Source organism: Stylophora pistillata, chromosome 8, assembly GCF_964205215.1.
Source record: "Stylophora pistillata chromosome 8, jaStyPist1.2, whole genome shotgun sequence".
Taxonomy (NCBI): Eukaryota; Metazoa; Cnidaria; class Anthozoa; order Scleractinia; family Pocilloporidae; genus Stylophora; species Stylophora pistillata.
This window is the reverse complement of record NC_142526.1, coordinates 13,463,153-13,485,102: the sequence shown is the minus strand read 5'-3', so window position 1 is coordinate 13,485,102 and position 21,950 is coordinate 13,463,153. Positions and strand designations below refer to the sequence as shown.

The 21,950-nt window shown below is 40.3% G+C and overlaps 2 protein-coding genes, 1 long non-coding RNA gene and 2 pseudogenes across 3 annotated transcripts in view; 1 reads left to right on the top strand and 4 right to left on the bottom strand.

Moving 5' to 3' along the window:
• LOC148725088 (uncharacterized) overlaps positions 1-1,897 on the bottom strand; it is a 4,735-nt gene extending 2,838 nt beyond the window's left edge. The window contains exon 1 of the mRNA XM_088730250.1: positions 490-1,897. Coding sequence (XP_088586376.1) covers positions 490-1,897 — 1,408 coding nt within the window. The remainder of the gene's footprint in view (positions 1-489) is intronic.
• Positions 1-21,950, bottom strand: part of LOC148725064 (uncharacterized) — a 249,609-nt gene that overhangs the window by 30,782 nt on the left and 196,877 nt on the right. The window lies entirely within an intron of this gene.
• On the top strand, positions 5,164-5,958 carry LOC148725087 (uncharacterized; annotated as a pseudogene).
• Positions 7,347-9,190, bottom strand: LOC148725086 (uncharacterized; annotated as a pseudogene).
• Positions 12,254-18,976, bottom strand: LOC111343475 (pyroglutamylated RF-amide peptide receptor-like). The gene is made up of 4 exons (XM_088730246.1): positions 18,899-18,976; positions 18,380-18,664; positions 17,965-18,219; positions 12,254-17,602 (listed from the first exon to the last, which is right to left on the bottom strand). The coding sequence occupies exons 1-4, from the start codon at positions 18,974-18,976 to the stop codon at positions 17,342-17,344; spliced, it is 879 nt and encodes a 292-aa protein (XP_088586372.1). The 3' UTR covers positions 12,254-17,341.

Genomic DNA, 21,950 nt, shown 5'->3' with positions numbered 1-21,950 from the left:
TTGAAGAATCAGGGGGTCTATACCAGGTCATAACGGCAAAAGGCCTTGATCTGGGCTTCTTGATTTCGACAGTCAGACTTTCTATTTGTTCACATATTAGATCAGAGCGAACAGAATAATTGATTTCGGAACGAATAAAAAAACAAACACCCCCTCCAGACCTACCGTTAGTAGAGCGATCTCTACGAATAGATTCATAGCCAGAAATATGAATTTCATTATCGCCTATTGTGTCATCCAATTTAGTTTCATTTATGGCTAAGATATCGATAGGTCTGTCGGAAAGAAAAATTCTTAGTTCATCAATGTGTGCAGAAAGACTATTGATATTTAGCGAGGCCAATTTAAAGCCTCGTTTGGGCGGGAGAAATTCGTGAGAAACGATTGGATTTCCAAGGTCGCGATTACGCTCTGAATTGAACAGCCGGCCAGTAGGTCAACTACATTCATGTAATTTATTCGCGAAGTTGTTATACATTTTGGCAATACCTGTCTCCCCAAGATGAAGTCCTCCTCTATTTAAGTCCGTTGAGTGAATGTCATCGTGGAGTATGAAGTGCCACTGTCGCTGATTGCAGAATTTTCTAAGCCTTTTGTTGACTGCATCAACATCGCCGCTATCTGAGAGGTCCGATCTTGTGACCAGCTCTGATATTATTACTTGTGCGTCCGTGGAGCTTTCAATTTCCCTCGCTAGGTCAACGATGTTATCGGCGATTTCGCTTGGGGATAGTTTTCCAAGGTCGTTAGTACCAGCATGTAAAATGATCTGGTCCGGCTTCTTGTCCAGTGTTGGTTTCACATAATGTGACATATCACTTGTTGTAGCTCCCGCGAAGGACTTTACAACAACCCGGTGGCCGACTTCTTTCCCTAATTGCCACCCTTGTATGTTTCTGATAATTGAATCGCCAATAATGACGGTGGTCGGCGAGGATCTTTCTTGGTTGTGGTTAAGAGTATTAGAGCTGTTGTGAGAACTCTTGTTTGGCGGCTTTTTCTTGCTCGATTTGCTTTGATGATTCTTCGTTGTTTTGGAAGATTGAGATTTAGATGATCCATTGTTTTGCTTTGTGTCCGCCTTTGTATCCGACCATTTTGTATCCGACACCTTAGGATCAACCGAAGGCGACTCTTTAAAAGCTTCCTTGCTGTCAAGGCGAAAGTTATATAGCTCCTTGCTTAGCAATGATACTACCATCTGCAGGGAATCTCGCTCCTCTTTTGTTTTATCTAGATTTCCCTTCATTAGCTGAAGTTGCTCTCGCAGAGCGCGATTTTCTTCCTGTATCCGTTGTTGATTTTGACATGATATACAGGTTGACTGTATTTCTCTACTGTCCGTTAATCGAGATCTATACGAGTCTTTGAGTTTGTTTACCTCATTTTCCAAACGGTCGTATAGATCTTTAAGGGATTTGTAGCCATTGCATATGTGACTCTGTTGTTCTGGGCTGCTGCTAGTGTCGTCCAGGTTTATAACAGCCGAAGGCCGAGGTGACGGTTGGTTGACATTCTGGCGGGGAATTTGAATTTCACCAGATCCTGACAAAATCGACTCCTTGAGTCTTTTCACCAGCTCAGTTTTCCTGCCAGATTTAGAAAGCTTTCTTTTTTCAAGTTCGTCCCTTAGATCTTTCACCTTCAGGGAGTTGATGGACCGTCCATTTAATGCATTCTTGATAGCAGCCATTTCGCTCATTTCAAAGGACGAGGAAAGCGAACCGTATTCGGGTACAGAAGTAGACATATTCTCGTTATTAATCTGATCAGCGACTACTAGAGTTGAGTCAGTGTGTACTTTACTCAAATCAGGCAAGGAACTGGTCCTAACAAGCCGCGGCCTGGAGATAAAGCGATCAGCCTTCGGAGCTAGGAAAACGTGTCCATCCGCCATATTATGCAAGGGCAACTCTGACAGTGGAGAGACTGTTAGAACTCAGATCCAATGAGGTCGTTTGCAAAGGAATCCCCAAAGGCATTGACCGAAGTTGACGATTCTTGCAAATAACTCTTGTTCCAGAACAAATGCAGGGCTTGGCTGTAACACATTCTCGACTGTTTGGATCTTGTCCGAGCGACAATCCACATAAGGCCAAACATATTGCAACCAAAGCATCCATGATATTAATAGACACCATCTTTGATTGAAATCCGCGGTGTTTTTACATTTCCCACCGCAGTCTTCGCTGAAGGAGATATTCTATGATGTGGCACTAAAAAACCTGCAGATTCATCCACGGCGCACAGCTTCCTTTGCTTAGTGGGGTGTCGGTATCAGAGAGAGTGCACCTTCACGCAAAGTTTTCTTAAAGCGTCAAAGAGGAAACCATCTCCACCATCTGCTTCTGACAACTCTTAAAACTGGACAGTGAATTTGTTTTAGAGTTTGCATGCAACCTTCGACTGTCTTGGTCAACTTGACTGTTGAGTTTAAAAAAGTTCTGTCAGAAAGTTAAAGGTAAGTTAAGGATTCATCGTTAACTTTTTTCCCTCTGACAGAATTTTTTCGCATTTTTGTAAAACACGCACAGACGGAAGCCATTCAAAGTTAACGTGCAAAAATAAAAAAAAATCACCGAGCGGAAACGGAAATACGTCAGTTTAAAGTTTCAAATTTCTGAAAATTTCGACTCGACCAGATGAGCAATTGCGCTTGCGCAATATTTGGGTCACGCCACGAGGTTTTGGACGTCTTCTTCACCGAACGTCTTTGGCGCTCTTCTAAAGAGCTTTATTTTGCTAAGACAGGTTTACCTTTTGGGTGGATTGCGCCTGGAAATGGCTGCTGCTCTATTTTCCTTCAAAATGCTGGATTATTTTGTGCAAAGTGTCAGGATGTTTTGTTCCTCGTGGAGCTGATCGACGCGATGTGGTTGGCGATTTGCTAAGAATGGCGACCAATGCTTCCTTCCCACCGTTGTTGTAAAGATCTTTTAAGTCATCGTAACACAGGCCGCTTTCTGCAATCTTCTGAGTGATGTTTAGTTTGAGGAGGAGCCCGTTATCGCCCTGTGAATGGAGCTTGTCTTCGAAAGTCTGCATGCGTTCGTGGTGTTCGTCAAGAAATTCCATGTGGAAGTGGATTTCACAGTGCTAATGTTTACAATGTCAGCGCTTGTTAGTTGCAACGGGGATTGAAAGAGGACACGGTGGAGGGCACGTACATCTTCCAAAGTACCGTGTGCGTTGAAATCTTCATGAAAAACAGCTTGATACATAGAAGGGAGATTGCTTTTACATGGTTTTCCGTCAGGATTGAGAAGAGCGTTACCACCTTTGGCGAGTGTTTTGATGAGTGGAAGGCTATCGGCGAAAAACACGTTCTTCGACGATAGTGTTTCATTATTTGAATTTCCAGCACATCGTAGGAGTGTCGAACACAGAAGAATTATGGCCAATGAAAACGGTGTGACAATGCGTACTGCTGGAAAGGAAAGTGGTTAAAGATTGAAGACATTCGCTCAGAGGAACAGAGTGTACAGGAACATTCTCTTTGAGCAAAGTTCTCTCACCATTCACAGTTTTGACAGTGAGTTTGTTGACACGAGAAGCGTAGCTGCAGATTTTACATGTAGGTAGCATACATTCATTGTACGTTTTTCCGTCTTTAGTCATAGCTGCTAGTTGACAAATTTGCGCCTGTTTACCCAACGAAGTTGTTTCTGTGTCGAAAACTACGAACTGATAGTTTAGTGAATCGTTGTGTGAAATTTTGGGTTGCGTCTTGCGTTGTAAAAATGAATGAAATGTGATTGTAATTAGTGTAAAAACCTCACAACTGACGTCACGATAAGGGTTAACCAAAATATGTCTTGGCGTGCCGGTTATCGAAAACTGCAGTACATCGGCCGATCAAATGATAGCGTGACAGCTGGATAGTTTGATGAATAATAAATGCTTGAAGGGTTAATTGGGCCAATCGGGTGATTTGGGCCAGTTGGGTTATTTGGGCCAGTTGGGTCATTTGGGCCAGTTGGGTCATTTGGGCCAGTTGGGTCATTTGGGCCTGTTGGGTCATTTGGGTCATCTGGGCCAGCTGGGTCATCTGGGCCAGTTGGGTCATCTGGGCCAGTTGGGTCATCTGGGCCAGTTGGGTCATCTGGGCCAGTTGGGTCATCTGGGCCAGCTGGGTCATATGGGCCAGTTGGGTCATTTGGGCCAGTTGGGTCATTTGGGCCATTTGGGTCATTTGGGCCAGTTGGGTCATCTGGGCCAGTTGGGTCATCTGGGCCAGCTGGGTCATATGGGCCAGTTGGGTCATCTGGGCCAGTTGGGTCATTTGGGCCAGTTGGGTCATATGGGCCAGTTGGGTAATTTGGGCCAGTTGGGTCATCTGGGCCAGTTGGGTCATCTGGGCCAGTTGGGTAATTTGGGCCAGTTGGGTCATCTGGGCCAGTTGGGTCATCTAGGCCAGTTGGGTCATCTGGGCCAGTTGGGTCTCTTGGGCCACTTGGGTCATATGGGCCAGTTGGGTCATCTGGGCCAGTTGGGTCATCTGGGCCAGTTGGGTAATTTGGGCCAGTTGGGTAATTTGGGTCAGTTGGGTTATCTGGCCAGTTGGGTCATCCGGCTCATTTGAGCCATTTGAATCATTGGGTCATCAGTTTGCTATTAAACCGGGTTAATTTTTCAAGTCGCTTTCCCACCATAATCACTAATATACAAGTTACGTGTCTTAGGCCAGTTGGGCCATTGTGAAATCCGAGAAGACCCTGAAACGGGAAAGGACTCTCTTGGGCCCAAGCCACTCTTACAAGTCTCGTTTGTAAGTCGTTAGAAAATCAAAGATGGCGAAGTGACGAAATAAAACAAATAAACTCACTTTTACCCTTGGCAGTGTTTATAGCTGAAGTGCTAGTGGGGCTGAGCAAACAACTGAAACAAATAATTCAAATTGAACATAACATTGTTAAAAATCCCAACTGGCCGCAGGCAAACCAGTTGGTTATTTACAACGTGGCCGAGGATTTGAACTCGGAGCTACCATCGCCAAGAAATCACGTGACCAGGCACTGACTCACGTTTGATGTTTTGAACGCACGTTTTCGACGGCAACAGGTAGGCTTTCACATTTGTGATATTCCTTGGGGATTCTTTGTTTTTTATCGTTAGTTATCTCACGTAGTAATGCTATGAATATGTCAAGTAGTTCTTTGTCTGAATATCGAGAAGAAATTAAGTCGAAAGAGTGCATGTTGCACGCTTTGTCCTCTCTCTGAAAACAATCGTTTTCATAGGCAGCAAATCCAATATGGCGATGATAATCACTGAACATGTGTTTTTAACACTTTGATGGCCATAAAGTGTTTAAATCAATTTTTCTCTTCCGTTTAGTTCCCAGCAGTATCATGGCTTTTAGGTGGCCTAGCGTGAAGGATGATATCGCCCTCGCAACTGAGGTTGCCAGAGAAAAGCCTGCAAAGCCCAGCAATTGGGACAAGATTGCAGAGTCGTTAAGTAAACTTTTCTCAAATGATGAGAAAAAGGTTTTCCTAAAGGGAATAGAGTGCCGCGAAAGGATGGAGAGGATACTAACAAAGTACAAGGAAGAAGAGGTAGGTAGCCAAATCTCTGAAGAGGTAGGAAGTTTTTTTAATTCAAATTAGTCATTGAAAACGCTGTTAAAATCTGATACCTGTGGTGAGTGGCTTCATGCAGTGACTCGTGAAATGCAAAATTGCAACCGTTTGATTTATTGGAACAACTAGAATACCCTGTCACTTGTCATTTTGCAGGTCAGGCAGCAAGGAAGAGTACAGTGAATTAGAGCAGCTATGTGAAGATATAATTACTTATAGGCGGGACTTAGCAGAGATGAAGGAAAAAGAAAAGGAAGCGATGAAAATGACAGAAAATTTCAATAGAAATGAGGCAGGCTGCTGTGGAGAGATTAGTGAGTACATAAGTCTTCTGTTGTTTTTGCTAAGATATGGTAGGATGGGATATTTACATTAATGTTACATAAGAATGTTTTTAAATTTCTTGAAGGATAGCTTGTTACTCATTGGTTATCAGTTGTTACTGCTGTTGTGTTTGTAACACCAGGGCCAGGTTGTTTGAAGTATAGACATAAAAATAATATAATACAAAAAAGAATGAGGTAGATTGTTAAACAGGAAAATACTGTAAATTTTGTAAAATAAATATTAAGCGTATATCTACACTAAATATATCTTATTAACCAAGCGCAAGGGCCGTACTGGGAGAATATCGGCCCGAGGTCTTGACAGTACGGACCGAGCGCAGCGAGGTCCGTACAAAAAAGACCGAGGGCCGATATTCTTCCAGTACGGTCCCGAGCAAGCTTGGTTAATAAGAGATTTATTATACGACTGAAGTTCAAAGGGACACAAGTGCGGTATCATTCGGGACCATTCAGGACAGTGCCCTGTCCAATACTGAGAGAATATTGACCGGCAATAGAGCATTTCGATTGGTTGATTTTAGTTAATGGCCCTTTGACTGCCCGAGTCGTGTAATAAGTACAGATACACTGCACCCTGCTGGCAGCAGATACACTGCACCCTGCGAAGGAAAAAGCGACTAACTTAACAACTAGTGCTACCCAAACATCTGCTCGCATTCGATTTCGCCAACATCCTCTAGGTTAAGGCGTGGGCCAAGCCTTTGTGGCTCGGCGAAACAACAAAAAGCATCCAACAAAAGCAGGTCGAAATCGTTGTCACTGCTTTAGGTGCTGCTACTATCGCTATCATCCTGATCACTGATCATCCAAAAGCAGGATGTTCAAAATATCTCTTGAATTTTTCCTGGCATAAGCGAAAAGAGTTCCTTAGTGGTTGTGTCGAATGAAGACGATCTGAAGCAACAACTTACCTTTTTGCAGCCGCCATCTTGTTTTCCCGGGTATCCCATAATGCTTTTCATTCCACTAATTTATTCTTGTTTTTCTCGTTGCCATGTTCCCACCAATAACGTAGCTCCTTTTTCTGCCTGTAAAAGCACACACAACCCACAATTCTTCTGTTCGCTCCGACGAAGGGCTAACGCTCGAAACGTCAGCCTTTTTAATCGTTACGGTGTCGAATTTACCATTTCAACTTTGTTGATATATCCAAATTATTTCGTTACTCCCACCGACGCAACCCCAAACAGTTTCTTTCGAAACTATCAGCCTTTATCCCGTAATGCATTGGTAAAAAGTAAACCTCAGTCTTAAGAGTAATTATTCCACATACGGCAAACTCCGAACTGGAAACTGCTGGCAGACGTTTGCGGTTTGCGGTTTAAGGGAAAACCTTCAATCTTAAGGTCTCAAATATCATCATTAATGTCACTAGTACTTTGTTGAAGTCACCAGCTCTGAGACTCCCTTCATGGTTTCAAGAGTCGGTGAAAGTTATTGCCATTTGCATGGTCTCTGCTGTTATTGCTGTGGGTGTTGTCCCTGACTCCAAGGCAAGTGCTTTGGTAAGCCGGTGGTAGAGGACATGCACATTCAAGGCCACGCGTAGAGCGCTTTCATATTTCTTTGAACCTGAAGAAATACTTGAACTAGCAACTGCACCCTGGCTGTCATCTTCGTTGGGCTTGCTGAACTTAAAGAAAAGATCCTTGGCAGTGGCAGTCAGTGTATACTTCAGTGCTGGTGTTGTATTATATTCCACATATATCTCTTCGAATACATCACCAAGAGATTTAACAGAAAACTCGTCGAGGGAGTCAGAGTTCTCTGCTATAGCTTCTAGGTCTAGATCTTCTGACCTTCTTTGATAAAAAAAAAGAGCAACCTCTCTGCCAGCCCATTTTTTGAGGCCACAATTTTTGGAAAAACTGACTCCAGGAACTGCTGAGGGGTGGTGAAAGAAAGGAGGGCTAGTTTAGCTGAAGTAACACCAACCCGCTTGCCTTTTGTTCCCTTTAAAACATACCGAAAATCTCCATCATAACATTTACACAAGCGTTCCATTGAGAGGCTCGTCTGTGATGTTGACTTCCCTTGATGCGTTCGTCTTTGCAGGAGAGAGTATGCTTAATCCACACAAAGGATTGACACACTGCAATAAAATGTACCAAATTGTTTCTATTACAATTAATATATGTTTTGCTGGACAACTGAAAGTAAATTTGAACTAAAATTAATTTCGAGTATTACCCATTCTACCCACTTACCCGCAATTGCAGAGTGAAGGGGCCCAGGGGGACCCCACACAAAACAGACAGGGATGCTCATCGCCTTGCTTTGGAGTGTAATTTGCAGTTGTTTATTCTTACCTAGAGCGTTTTCAGAGAAAATGCCAATGTTTTGACACAAATGGGTACATGTCAAGAAATGGAACAAAAATACTGCATATTAAGTATCTACATCTGAGCCAAGCCCACATTGGTCTCCTTTAGGATTTTAACTTAATCTTTTCAGTAAGCATCCATGTTTGCTTCACATATGAGCACCTCAACCTAGTCCTGGGGATGGAGGGCACAGGTTCAGTTCACTGGTGGGGGTGAAAGGGTTAAAATGTGATTCAAGAATGATATTGTGAGGAGAAATTAAATGCTAATCATTCTTAGGGGTTAAGGGGTTAAAGAAAATTTCACAAATTCATTTGCATAACTAACTGACAAATCTATAACTTTTTAAGTAAACAAATCTGTTAATCAACTTAACAAGACTTTTTTCCTTCAGTGATACATTAAGTATCATAGCATTAACTTAAACTTACTACACACAAAAGATAATAATGGATGTCCAAAAATACCAGCCTCCCAGGAAATGGTTGAATAGGCCGCTTGATGATGTTTCATCTATTACGATGCTGGCCTGAATTTTCTCCTCAACGTGGCCCACAATTGACTCCACGCACCCCTTCTGGCACGCTGGTGTTTTTCCCGTTCCAAAGGGGGCAGTAGGGATCGAGGAGATGGAGATTTTCTTTCTCCGCGTAGGAACCAAACAGCTTTAAGGTTGTTTGGCCGAGCAAATAGCTCGTTGACACCAAAGTTGAACAGAGAAGCATCTCGCTCGTGGTGCCCTTGCTTCAAGCGAACGCAGACAGCCATTGACGAAGACGTTGAGGCACAACTTTGTCAATTGGAAGAATAATTTGGCTCAGCTGAGATATCAGATCCGTAGTCGATGTTATATTACTTTGAGTGTCCATGTTATTGATACCGAGGACCGAAAAACTATCTTTGAACCTACAACCAGCTTCCTTTGATGGCGGGAAAATCTAGATTGATTTGACAGGCGCTGCGTTAGCGGTTGTATTTTGGCAGTTGTGGCGAGAAAGCGATGGAAAAATATTCACCCCCCTGGTAACAAATGACCCAACTTGCCTAATTAACCCAACTGGCCCAATTAACCCGGTTTAAGAACTAACTGATGACCCAATGATTCAAATGGCCCAACTGGCCCAAATGACCCAGCTGACCCAACTGGCCCAGATGACCCAACTGGCTCAGATGACCCATCAGGCCCTGATGACCCAACTGGCCCAGATGACCCAACTGACCCAGATGACCCAAATGACCCAACTGGCCCAGATGACCCAACTGGCCCAAATGGCCCAAATGACCCAACTGGCCAACCCTTATCGTGACGTCAGTTGTAAGGTTTTTACAACCTTACACCGGATAACCCCGAAATTTCGTGACAGCGCATGTTGACTTAAAATGTTACATTTGCAGTGAAAAAGCAGAATTACCAAACTAGTTCTGGTGACTTTTTTCACCTCCTGAGGGCTTTCATCGTCAGAATCTAAGACCAGCGTCCTCTCTGCTCTGACATTTTGCAGCTGCGTTGTTTTTTTGCGGCAAAAATGGTTTTACTTGACGACGAAAAGCGACCTGAAATGTCACGCAGCGGGAATCCGGAAGTTATCGGCGTTGCTGTTTCTGTTTCTGTTCCTCTTCACTTAGAGACGATCCACGTCCTCCACAACCAATGTCCTCCCCAACACAGTTCGCAGTGGAAGAATCGGATAAATATAGTGTTCCCGAAACCAGCCACGATATGGGAAAATAGCTTCGACGATCGCGATCGTGTTTGCGGCCGGATTCACGAGTATTTTGATCACTTGAGAGTGTTGTAGCTTTCCGTTTTTGAAAGACACTACTAGTAAAGTTAGAAGAAAGTGTAGGCAGCCTACCTATAGGCGTAAAACATAGTCCACTAGGCGGATGAAAAAGTAATTTTGGCCTGAGCGCGGCGGCCATATTTTTTTTATTTGCAACTTTATAAAAGTCCTGGGTAAATTAGAACCCAGCCTGTGCGCGCCAAAGAAACTATATCCAGCCTCCTTAAAAATTGACGATGCAACTTCCCGCCAAAATTAAAGAGTAATTTGTCACCTATAATATTAAACAAAGAATGGTTAACTGTATTTAGAATTTCATCTTTCTATTGTCTACATACAATCTAAACGTTTACAAGCCTGCAAATATTACTTTTTAGATAACGACTTGCAGCCGAACTTTGCATCTAACTGATACAAACTGAATACAATGCAGCCAAACGTCGATCATGCTGATGACCAACCTCATGGCACTTATGCTTTATAAAACGAGGCTTCTTCTTCAAATCTCTAAGGCTGTCGTGAAACGTTTCAGACAAACTTTCATCGAAAATAATGTAATTTTCTTTAGCAAAAATGCTCCAGAGCTTAAGTAATGTGTTCGCCAGCTCTAAGACCGAAAACTTTTCCGTAGTAAAAAAAAGTATATATCAATGACTATCATCTAACAGTTTCCCAAGAAGGCCTTTTCCCTACAATATCGCCACTTCGTCTTCAGTTTATTCTTCGCTGATATACATTTAGCACTTCTGGGCCATTCCAAACTTCGTTGCATCGTTCATATACGAGTGTAAAACTTCACAAAACGTCGCGAACCTGTTGTAATAAAATCATACAATTTATAAACCAATTTAAATTTGTGCACTGAGACGCCGTCCACACTACGCATTTAAAACACGTAACAGTTTACTTGCCCCTTTTCAGATTTGTTGAGAATGTTTAATGCATCCTCTCCTCCCGTCTCACTTAAATGAGAGTTAATGGCGCGAATTAACAAATAAAGCGAATTGGGCGGGTAACGCTCTCCATTTTGCTTGGCCATGTCACAAACGAACTGAAACAAAAGTTTAGCGTATTTGGCGACATATACTTTAGTGGAACGGTCCCATCTCGAACATATTCGTAAAACTTCAAAACTATATGAAAATGGTTGCTGTAATTCAATGCTGAATATTTCCAAACTCCTATGGGACAATTGCACGCCCAACCGATGAACATTAGAAACGCAATCTATTTAATTGTCAAGGTTTCATTACACAAGTAAGAAAATAGTCACGTCCACCCTTCATGGGCTTAAACATGGCTTGCGCTAAATGTCCGTAAAGGGCTCCCACTCGTATTCTATCTATCACATAAATTCGCAAACTAAAAGCTACTGTTAAATTCATTTGCGATCATAAAGAAAACATCTGATTCGGTGTCGACACAACCAAGACCGAATCACGGACAGGATCACGAACGGACTACGGACTGCATCTTAAGTCAGAGTGCGGATCGGATTGTAGAATAAAAAAAAGGATATAGAGAACATTATGAAATATATATGTGAAATATAAATTTCAACTTCATAATAATAACTTTTTAAAAACCTGTTTCTGATATGACTCATGCCATCATCAGTATATTTTGCTGTATTCGTTGAAGTTACTTTAAAATCTGAATGGATAAAAGCCTTCAGTAAAGAAACGACAACTTTAAATTTAAATTTACAAGACACGTTTCGACATTCTCCTGTCATCTTCAGTTGCATATTTGAGTTTATATCAAGATACGTTACAAATTACGTGTCAGGGCTTACGTTACAATTTGAATATTAAATACGCGAAAGATGAAAATAGCTCGCGCATAACTGGACCAGAAAAAAAATATAATAACAATAATAATAATAAATAAATAAAAGACAAAAGGAACAACATAATTAAAAGGAAAGAGACAAATCTAGATGTTTCAATTGTTGATTAAGAATGGGTTTTTCCCACTTAATATGCAATGATTCTTTGATCTTAATTTGAAATTTTGGGGCGGCAGAATCTAGGATCGTGAAACATTCTGTACCACAAGAGTCAAGACAGGCCCTTGATGTTTGCAGATGCCTGTAAATATGCTAAGGCTTGTCCGACAAGAGGTGCTCACGAACTCGTGTACAAATGTGGCGAGTGGTCTCACCAATGTAAGTGGCATTACAGCCAGCACACGAAAATTTATAAACGACACGCGAACGTAGACCTAGCGGTACTGAATCTTTCACACTGAATATGTTTCCTTTTAATTATGTTGTTCAGCCTAATGAAACACCTCCTTTTCGACCCATAGTATCTTCAATAGGTACCGACAATTACAATTTATCGAAGTTCCTTTGCAATCTTTTAGAGCCACATGTCCCGCGTGTATACAACGTCCGAGACAGGTTTTCTTTTGTACATGAAATCAACCGATTATCAACCTCAGAGAAGTTCATGGTCTCTTTCGATGTTGAGAGTTTGTTCACTAGTATAACCTTCATGAATTAATTGATCTGGCGATCACATACATTTATCAAGGTAGCCCTGGTCTTAAGATAAACGCCGCTGACCTAAAAACGCTTTTCACCTTCGCAAAAGCAGAGACCGGTTTCTTATTTAAGGGTGTGTTTTATGATCAAATACACGCTATGCAAAACGAGCATTCTTCTGTAGGGATTGGTAACGAGTTTGCACCAAAACGAGGTCGGTCAGCCATTGCCATTTCGTTGTACGATTTTTTAACAAGGATTTTCTCGAGATCCTTATCGATATTTTGCCTTTGTAAATGCCTACACACTGCTGTGTTCCTCATTGTACCTTCCAGGGCCATCGCAATCCAGATGGGTAGAAAGTTTCATTCTTTAACTTCCCGAAGAATGCAGTTTTGCGAAAGAAATGGATCCATGCGATTCGAAGAGATCCCGGAAAAGATTTTGAACTAACTCGTCGGACTAAAGTGTGCTCCCGTCATTTCAAGAAAACTGACATGAAAAAATCATTGAATGGTATTATAACAGTGAAGCCTGGTAGCGTCCCATCGAAATTCTCGTGGCATGTGGAATCGCCGAAGAAAAGAAAATCGCCTACGAAACACCAAACAGTAACCACACCAGTCCAAGATGAACCTACAACCGCCGATTCAATCACTGAACCTGTAGAGATTGTACGCGAACCGACAATAGAAGAAAGACTTATAGAAGCACAAGCAGAGAATGCTAAACTTAAAGAAAAAATTAATGCACTTGAATCTCAACTTCAGGATCTTCGACTGAGGTCAGAACGATTTGCCAAAGCAAACAAGTTACTAATGGCTGAGCTCGATTCAGAACGACAAGAATCACTTCAGACTTTTTTTGATGATGAAATAAGGAAAGATGAATCCTTTCCAGTTCTTACATACTCTTCTACCCTATATAAAGAAAGAAGAAACATTCTGATAACATCGCGAACAAAAGCAAATAAGAGGGTTGCTATGGTTACTCGTCCTTGTTACCCCCAAATAAAACTTTGATTTACATTGTAATATCGAATGAAGTTTCCCAATAAATCATCAATATACCATTTTTACCTCTTAAAAATTCAACATTTCACTATCATATAAATAATCGATTCTCTATATAGAGATTTTAGTGAGCAGTCCACACGACGGCGAAGCTCCGAAGATTTTAGTGCAATAATGGCGACTACAACTCAATACTTATTAAGCATTTAATGGCGACCTCAGAGACAGTTTTATGACTTTTGGATTGATAAAGAAATTTCAAGCCGTACTTAGTTGTTTTTAGCATTAAAATACGTAATTTTGCTTTCGCTAAGAATGAAAGAATCGTGAACCTACCGCTTAACAAGTTGCGCCTTAGTCTTCAAGCCATTTGAGCCAGAATTTTAACCCATCTGCTTTTAAATTACTTGGGTCTCTTCCAGCAAGTGAAGAACCCCGAATATCCGCTTCCGCAAGCGTAGAATTGCTCATATTTCAGTCTAAAACAGTTACCAATAACTCACCTCTCTCTAAAACTTCTGTATAGTCACACTTGTGCAAGGCTGACCGACCTCGTTTTGTTGCAAATTCGTTACCATTTCCTACAGAAGAATGCTCGTTTTGCATAGCTTATATAGATGGGGTTGCCATGGGGTCCCCAATTGCTCCAGTACTTGCAAACCTCTTTATGGGTTATCATGGAAAAACCTGGCTTGATAACTATTTATCCTCTGAAGTTCTGTTCTACAAACGCCATGTTGATGACACCTGTTTGCTCAATGGCGAGGAGGACCCGCTCGTGTTCTTTGATTATATCAACACCAGGCACCCTAGCATTCGTTTCACAGTCGAAAGGAAAATTGATAAGAAATTATCGTTTCTAGATATATTGTTAGACAACAGTCATTCATCCATCGTAACCAGTCTTTATCGTAAGAAGACGTTTCCTGGTCTTCTTACGATAAAGGTTTCTTACGATAAATGGTTTCTTCTGGACTAATTATTTCAGCTTCGCCCCTTTGATTTACAAATTAGGTTTAGTCAGAACATTGGTTGACAGAGTATATAAGATCAATAATTCCTTGGCTGGTTTTCATCTGGATGATAAGAAACTTATTTTCTTGGTACTGAAAAACTGTTTTCCATCTTGAGTCATAGACGGGATCATTTACAGGTATCTAGCTAAGAAAAATAACCCTTCTCTTACTGGGCAGAACGCCTCATCTGACTCCAGGAAACGTTCTTCGCACTATTATAAACTTCCTTATGTTGGCCGGTTTTCAAAAATCGCACAGACTAAGATAAGACAACTACTCAAACGTTATTGTAAAACTGATTTAGATCGGTTAAATTAGTCTTCATTACGTTTAAACTCAGAAACATGTTCAGTGTGAAATATTCAGTTCCGCTAGCTCTACGTTCGCGTGTCGTTTATAAATTTTCTTGTGCTGGCTGTAATACCGGTTACATTGGTGATACCACTCGCCTCACTTTTACACGAGTTCGTGAGCACCTCTTGTCGGACAAGCCTTAGCATATTTACAGGCATCTGCAAACATCAAGGGCCTATCTTGACTCTTGTGATACAGAATGTTTCACGATCCTAGATTCTGCCGCCTCAAAATTTAAAATTAAGATCGAAGAAGCAGTGCATATTAAGTGGGAAAAACCCATCCTTAATCAGCAATTGAAACATCTAGATTTGTCTCTGTCCTTTTAACTATGTTGTTCCTTTTGTCTTTTATATATTTATTTGTTATTATTTTTTTCTGGGCCAGTTATGCGCGAGCTATTTTCATCTTTCGCGTATTTAATATTCAAATTGTAACGTAAGCCCCGACACGTAATTTGTAACGTACCTCAATATAAATTCAAATGTACAACCGTTAAAAGCTCATATGCAACTGAAGATGACATGAGAATGTCGAAACATGCCTTGTAAATTTAAATTTAAAGTTGTCGTTTCTTTACTGAAAGTTATTGTCACTCTGCTTTCTTTACGTCTGAATGGATGAAGTGATATTGTGATGCTATGAAGATGAAAGAAAAAACAATTTAATGTATACTCGGAAAAAAATTCGAGTCTCAGATGGGATTTGAACCCACGACCTTCCATGATCTAGTCGGATGCTGTAACCGCTGAGCTACTGGAGACTATGGTAAGCAAGGGTCAATTTGTGGGTCTTGACTGGAACCGCATCGCGCGGCTACACGCCAAGTATTGACCAGCGCATGTGAAACTCACTAACAGCATCACGCTGTCACATCAAAGCATATCAAGATGCGGCCAACCGCATGGGTTCAAATCCCATCCGGGACTCATTTTTTTTTTCGAGTATACATTAAACTGTTGTTTGTTTCATCTTCATATACTCACTTTGGAGGTTGGTTGGCCGCATTTGACCGTCAGTGTTTCACTCGCTTTCGTTTAAAACCATCTGAAGTTATCCTTGTAACAATTTTGTTAATTTCATAGTCATGGGAAACTGTCAGACTCGAAACATTTAATAAAGAGACGTATACCAAACTTTAGGGATCCACCTCGTCCAAACTTTCCTCCTTATGTGTCACCACTAGTTACTTCCCTATAATATATAGATTTAGCCAAGCCTTAAAGCGGAGCTCCCAATAAGTGAAAATTTAGCAATAAAATTTCTTAACAGATATTAAAAATTTTTAGCCAAAAATTCATTCAGTTTAGATTTAACCCATTAACACTTGCGTGTAACACGTGCCTGTAAAAATTCAAAATTTTGGAGAAACCCAGAAAGCAAACACAATCCGCAGTAAATTTTTAAAAATCATCTTTCCAAAAAACAAGCTCTAGTGAAAGAAGACTAATTAAAGAACCTATTTCCGACGAAAAAAGCGATAGGTGTACATTACGTATTAACTCAAAAATCAAGATGAAAGATAAAAATCGCTAAATATTTTCGCATGTGTGCAAATGGGCATGTGGATCATATTTCAAAATGGAATATGCGAATTGTCCGTGAGTGAAGAGATCTCAAGTTCCATGGAATCTAGCAATAGGGAGCAAGGCTAAAATGGCCAAGAAATGATTTCGGGACGACAGGTTTATTTAAAACAGTTTTCAATTTGCTGTTATAGGCGAGAAACGTGCGAATTTCTTACGTGTACCAAGCCCACGCTGTAAAATTCATCATGCTCAGATCGTTGTTTACTTGCCTTCAAGGCCAGAAATTGCGCAAAGTTATGTTGAAAATTCTTAAAAAACTTTGATTTGACGCAAAATCTTCTATTAAACAACACTTTTTGAACATATTGTTAGTCGAACATAATATTTACCGAGCCATCGAATCGTCAAATTGTCGCTAGGCCCTGCTTAAGTCCAAAAGTTCGGTTTTCACTTTACATCCATAACTCGCATCGCCTTGAGAATCGTAGTGTCGTTGACTCGAGAGCTTATTCTGTCACCTTTAAGACCTTGATATCCATTTTTTTCCAAGAAGAGTATTCTATGGCATTGTTACTTTACATTCTGAGTTCCACAAGGTCTAACTCGATCGAAAATGAACGAAAAATCCGACCTGAAAATTTTGAGAGTCGGCTGCCCGGACGCCTTAATTTCAAATTTGATCATATGGTACTTTCGTGATAGCATACATGACAGAGGGCACGCACTAACGCACCCACGAACGCTCGCTCAGTCACGTGACAACCAAACGAAAAAGAGGTTAACCATATACCATGGGTATGGGGCTCTGCCCCACACGCGCGATAAAATTACGGGCCTCTTGGACTCAATTGGTGTTTCACCTGTTTTTCACATCCGACTACTATGTTCACTCTACGAAACCGCTTTACTCGTTGGAGATGTTAGCAGAGCATAATAATTTGAGCTTTTGCCTGAAACGTTCATTTAGCAGAGCATAAATATAAGGATTGATGGCAGAGTTGAACATGAACAAGGTGTCAGAAACGACGTATGTGACTGAGCCAAATATGAAGATGTCAAGGTAGCTTAAGATGTAAATCAGCAATCCTGTGATCCAACAAGCTCCAAATATGGCACTGACAGTGATCACACTCAGTGTGACTCGCTTCCTCACTTTTAGGACTCCCTTTAAAAAAGAAAGAGAATAAGAACAAAACTCAAAGGGCGATGGCTTTTTGGCTGACAGGCTGTTTAGCTCCTCCCAAATCCTCAGTATGAGAAACAAACTTTGCCAAATCTATACAGTCGTCATGGTAACTCAACTGCAGTGATAGTGAGGTTTTCCAGACTGTATCTAGGATTATTTTTTTGTCTCGTGGTAATAATCCTGCCCTGCTTTGCAATGACATTATAACACTGTGTTGCTAATTAGTTATTTGCCCACAAAGAGTAGGCATGCAATGGACCCCGAACCAATGATTCCTGTTAACTTGCTTTAAAACACCAGGGACAAAACGAACATGAGATAAACTTAACTCAAAGTCCTACCTTTTGCTGATAGGCGAGTTCATTCTGCTCGTTTCGTTTGAACCACAACATGTAAACAACTTTGGAATATGCAACAGTCATCACCAAAAGAGGAATTAGAGCCAACAATACCAGCCATATGGTGTCGTAGAGTGCACCCATCCACCGCTCGTGCCAGTTCCACTTACAGTTGCCAGTTGTTTTATCAAACTTTGTAACCAGAAAGATTGGTATGCAAACAAGCACTCCAACGATCCAACAAACGGGAATAACCACCTGAAATTAACCCCCAGAGGGTCAGAAAACTGCATCATGCTCGTCATGATCAGGGGTTTTCCACAACCAACGAGGTTTAGAAAAATTAGAGGCACGTGAATTGGAAATCAAACCTGTACCAATTTGATGCATTGTGTTACATACAATTCTGTTCACAAACCTTTATTTTCCGCATGGTAAATATCGCTTTCCTACCAACAGCACCTGCGACAGTGTAGAAGCGTTCAACTGATATGACAACAAGGGTCAAGGAGGACGAGGCTACTCCAATCCATGCCACATTACCACCTGTGAGGATCTTACACAGTACTGATCCGATGACTTCGTCTGGATGGATGAAGGTTTTTTTAAAAATATGATTTGGTGCTATGAAAATCGCGAACACGATGTCTGAGACCGCCAGGTTGACAAGTAGGTAGTCGATAGGAATCCTGCGAAACAAATACTAATTATGCATTGTAAACACGAGTCAGGTAGCTCTTCCTGCACAATGCAGTCAATGACAAGAAAATCCAATTCTGTATTGAGTTATAGTTGGCTTGCCACAGGGGCAAGTCATTTCTATCACATCGTGTCTTTTGTAAAGAACATCGGGGCTTGGTTTTCTGAGAAAAAATGGAAGAGTTTTAACATATTTAACATACCTCATATCTCTATTTTTCTTTACAACGAGACAGACTAGAAAGTTACCAGTGATGTTTGCAATGATGAGCAAGGCCAATATGGTTGTCACGGCAATGTCAGCTGGTTCAGACATTATTAGAGGCTGTCAAATACAAAATAAATGTTTTTACGCCTCGTTTCAAGAACAAACTAATCAGTTATATCGTTAATTTTTCCCTAACTTTCCATGAATCATTTGAAAATTGTGTTCCTTTCATTACTTTGGCTAATCATTTTATTTGCCAAACGCTGTATGATTTTTGTTGCACCTATCCTAATCCAAACAACCAGCTTTTAAGCTTTTAGACGTTAATTTTATAGTTAAAATCATCGATTCAAAAAGATCGACAGTGGTTTAGCGTTGTCTGTTCTCTTATTGACAACGATAGTCGTCATGTAGTGGTCAAAAATACCGCTGGACCCACGAGGCGCAGCCGAGTGAGTCCGCAACAAATTTTGAAAGACTTCTCTCCATATCAATTTTAACACCCACACAGCTAAGTTTGTCTTCGAAATAGTTGACCAAATAGAACTTGTGATAATCATTAAAATTGGAAATAATTATCAAGTTCCGAAATTTCCCCTGTAATGAGAAAGACATGTCAAGCTACAGAAAATAATATGCACGTGATAATTGATGACTGAATGACATCCGAAGTAAAAGCGCAGGTGCATAAAGAAGAAGTTTTAAAAATATAATGCTAAATAATTTCAAGTTAAACGATTTGGTGCACCTATTCTACTCCAATTAATTGAGAACTGCGTTTTTTAAAACTATGAGGGAATAACTTCAATTAAATCACTAACGGCAAAAAAATTGTTTTGACTTGAATTTCATAATTAACATTATAGACAGAACTTTGAAGTTTAGAGCAAGAACAGGTTAACTTATTACGGCTTCACCTTACTTTGTTTGTAATTTCATGCAGAGGTGAGTAGCAATAACTTGCAATTTGATCTTCCTCATGTAAAATCTCAAAGATTGTTTACATGAATGAAAATTGAAAGAAGAATTCGTTATGAAAATTATCCCGCTATTAGCAGGTAATATACTGGTGACGGTGACGTTTTGATAGTGGAACCGTTGCCCATCTTCTTTTTCTTTTCTAGTGAAATTATAAATGGATCAAGATTTTCTTCTACTAAAATGAAAAAAGAAATTAGTAACGAATGACAGTTTGTTTAAAAATAAGACAAGAGAAATGAAGTTAGGTGAACTTAGTTAACGTCATATCAATAAAAAATTGCAATTTTGTTTCAGTTTTAAACATAAATAACTAAAAGGAGCACTGAAATTTAGAATGGCGTTCGGGAGAAACGCGACTCTCACAAAAGATCTTGCCCTGAGACGACATGGAAACGGAACACGACCGTTTCTGTTTTGGTGCTTATGCCAGTCCATATACATTAAAACTTCATGTCGGCCTACAAATTCAGGTGAATTATCCTCCACTAGCTAAAGTATGCTGAAATAGTTAATTATTTCCGTTTCAATTCCTACCTTTTTTCTTTAATCAATCTTTTCCTTTAATACAATGTTTCCTTTGCTCGCGTTGATTAGTCAAATCCTAACCATCGTACTGTGTCGAAAATCGAAAAAACATTCAACTGTTATGTAATATTTATGAGAGCAGAAGACTCACTTTTAATTACTTTTGGATCACCTGGCACATCATTCTGAAACCTCTCATTGACATTCTTAAAAACTAATTACATGTTTCTGGCTTACTGCACGTAATTCTGCGAAAAAACCCTCATTGAAGTTGTTATTGACAGTAAAACAGGAGCACCTTATATTTAAATTTGTATTGACAAAGGGAAATTTGTTTTATTATTTTTACTGTTTTTTTTTTTTTTAAGATTATCAGTCGAAGTTTCATTTCCATTCTCATAGTAAGCTTTACTAATTCTCTTGGGTTCTGACTGTCAGTGTGGTGGTTTTGTCTTTTACCGACGGAACTCGGCGTGTTTGGCTGAACTAAGCCGCTTGATTATTGACGAGGATAAGACATTTTATACTAGTTTTTCAAACTTACGAGACTAGCTTACCATTATTTGTGACACATAAAATGTATTAGTATGATAATTAAGGAGAAGAATAATGTCAGCTAACCAAACACAGTGTTTATGATCACTCATGCAAAGTGAAAGAAGTGTTTCATGGATTATACTTTTCTCGAGAACTACACGAGAACCCGAATGGCTCTAACTGTCAGAATAACTCAAATAAATGGAGTTAGCCAAGGTAGATATTAACCTTGGTATCTTATTAAAATATAATGATATTTGATGAGCGAGCTTCACGTCTAATTTCTTCACATTTGTTAAAATTCATTCATAGACAATGCATTGTCACGAGTCCCCTCTGGATAGAACTCTTTACATATTAGAATCTCCCGTGAGGCGTTAAGATTGCAATGAAGTGTTTAGCATAGATCGTGACAGATCCTTTTAAATGTATGCCATGGTTCCATCTTCCAGAAACTTAGACCAATAAAGCCACGGCTAGGCAGCAAACGTACCCAACAGTCTTTCATTGGTTTAAATCTATTTTAATGATAGAAAATCCGGTCAAGACTCATAGAACGTACCGCTTAATAGTTAATTATCGGATAAATTTATATCAAAGAAACTACGGCTAATTATAGTTCACCACTAAATTTTCTCCGGTTCTTATTGGTTTAAATTGATCACGTGACGCGATAGTGTTCATCCGTGGAGAGACACTATCAGCCCATAGTGCCCGCCCGCGGAAAATACCCGGATGGATAGTGCTCGTCCGCGGCAAACACCTGGATGGATAGTACTCATCCGTGAAAATTTTAGAATAGTTTGACGACCGCGAAGCTAGGCAGATCGGAAAAACAGTGACTTTTCAATTCTGACAGGTATAACGTATTATTTAGCCAATGTACGGTTGCGAATTATTGACATTTGTGACAAGCTGTAAGCGCGGAAGAAAATTTAGTGGTGAACAATAAAAACAATAGTGTTTATGTCTCGGAACTATCGGTCTGATAGTTGCCCCTTGGAAATTTGATGTTCTTAAAACTAGCATATTTGTTTTA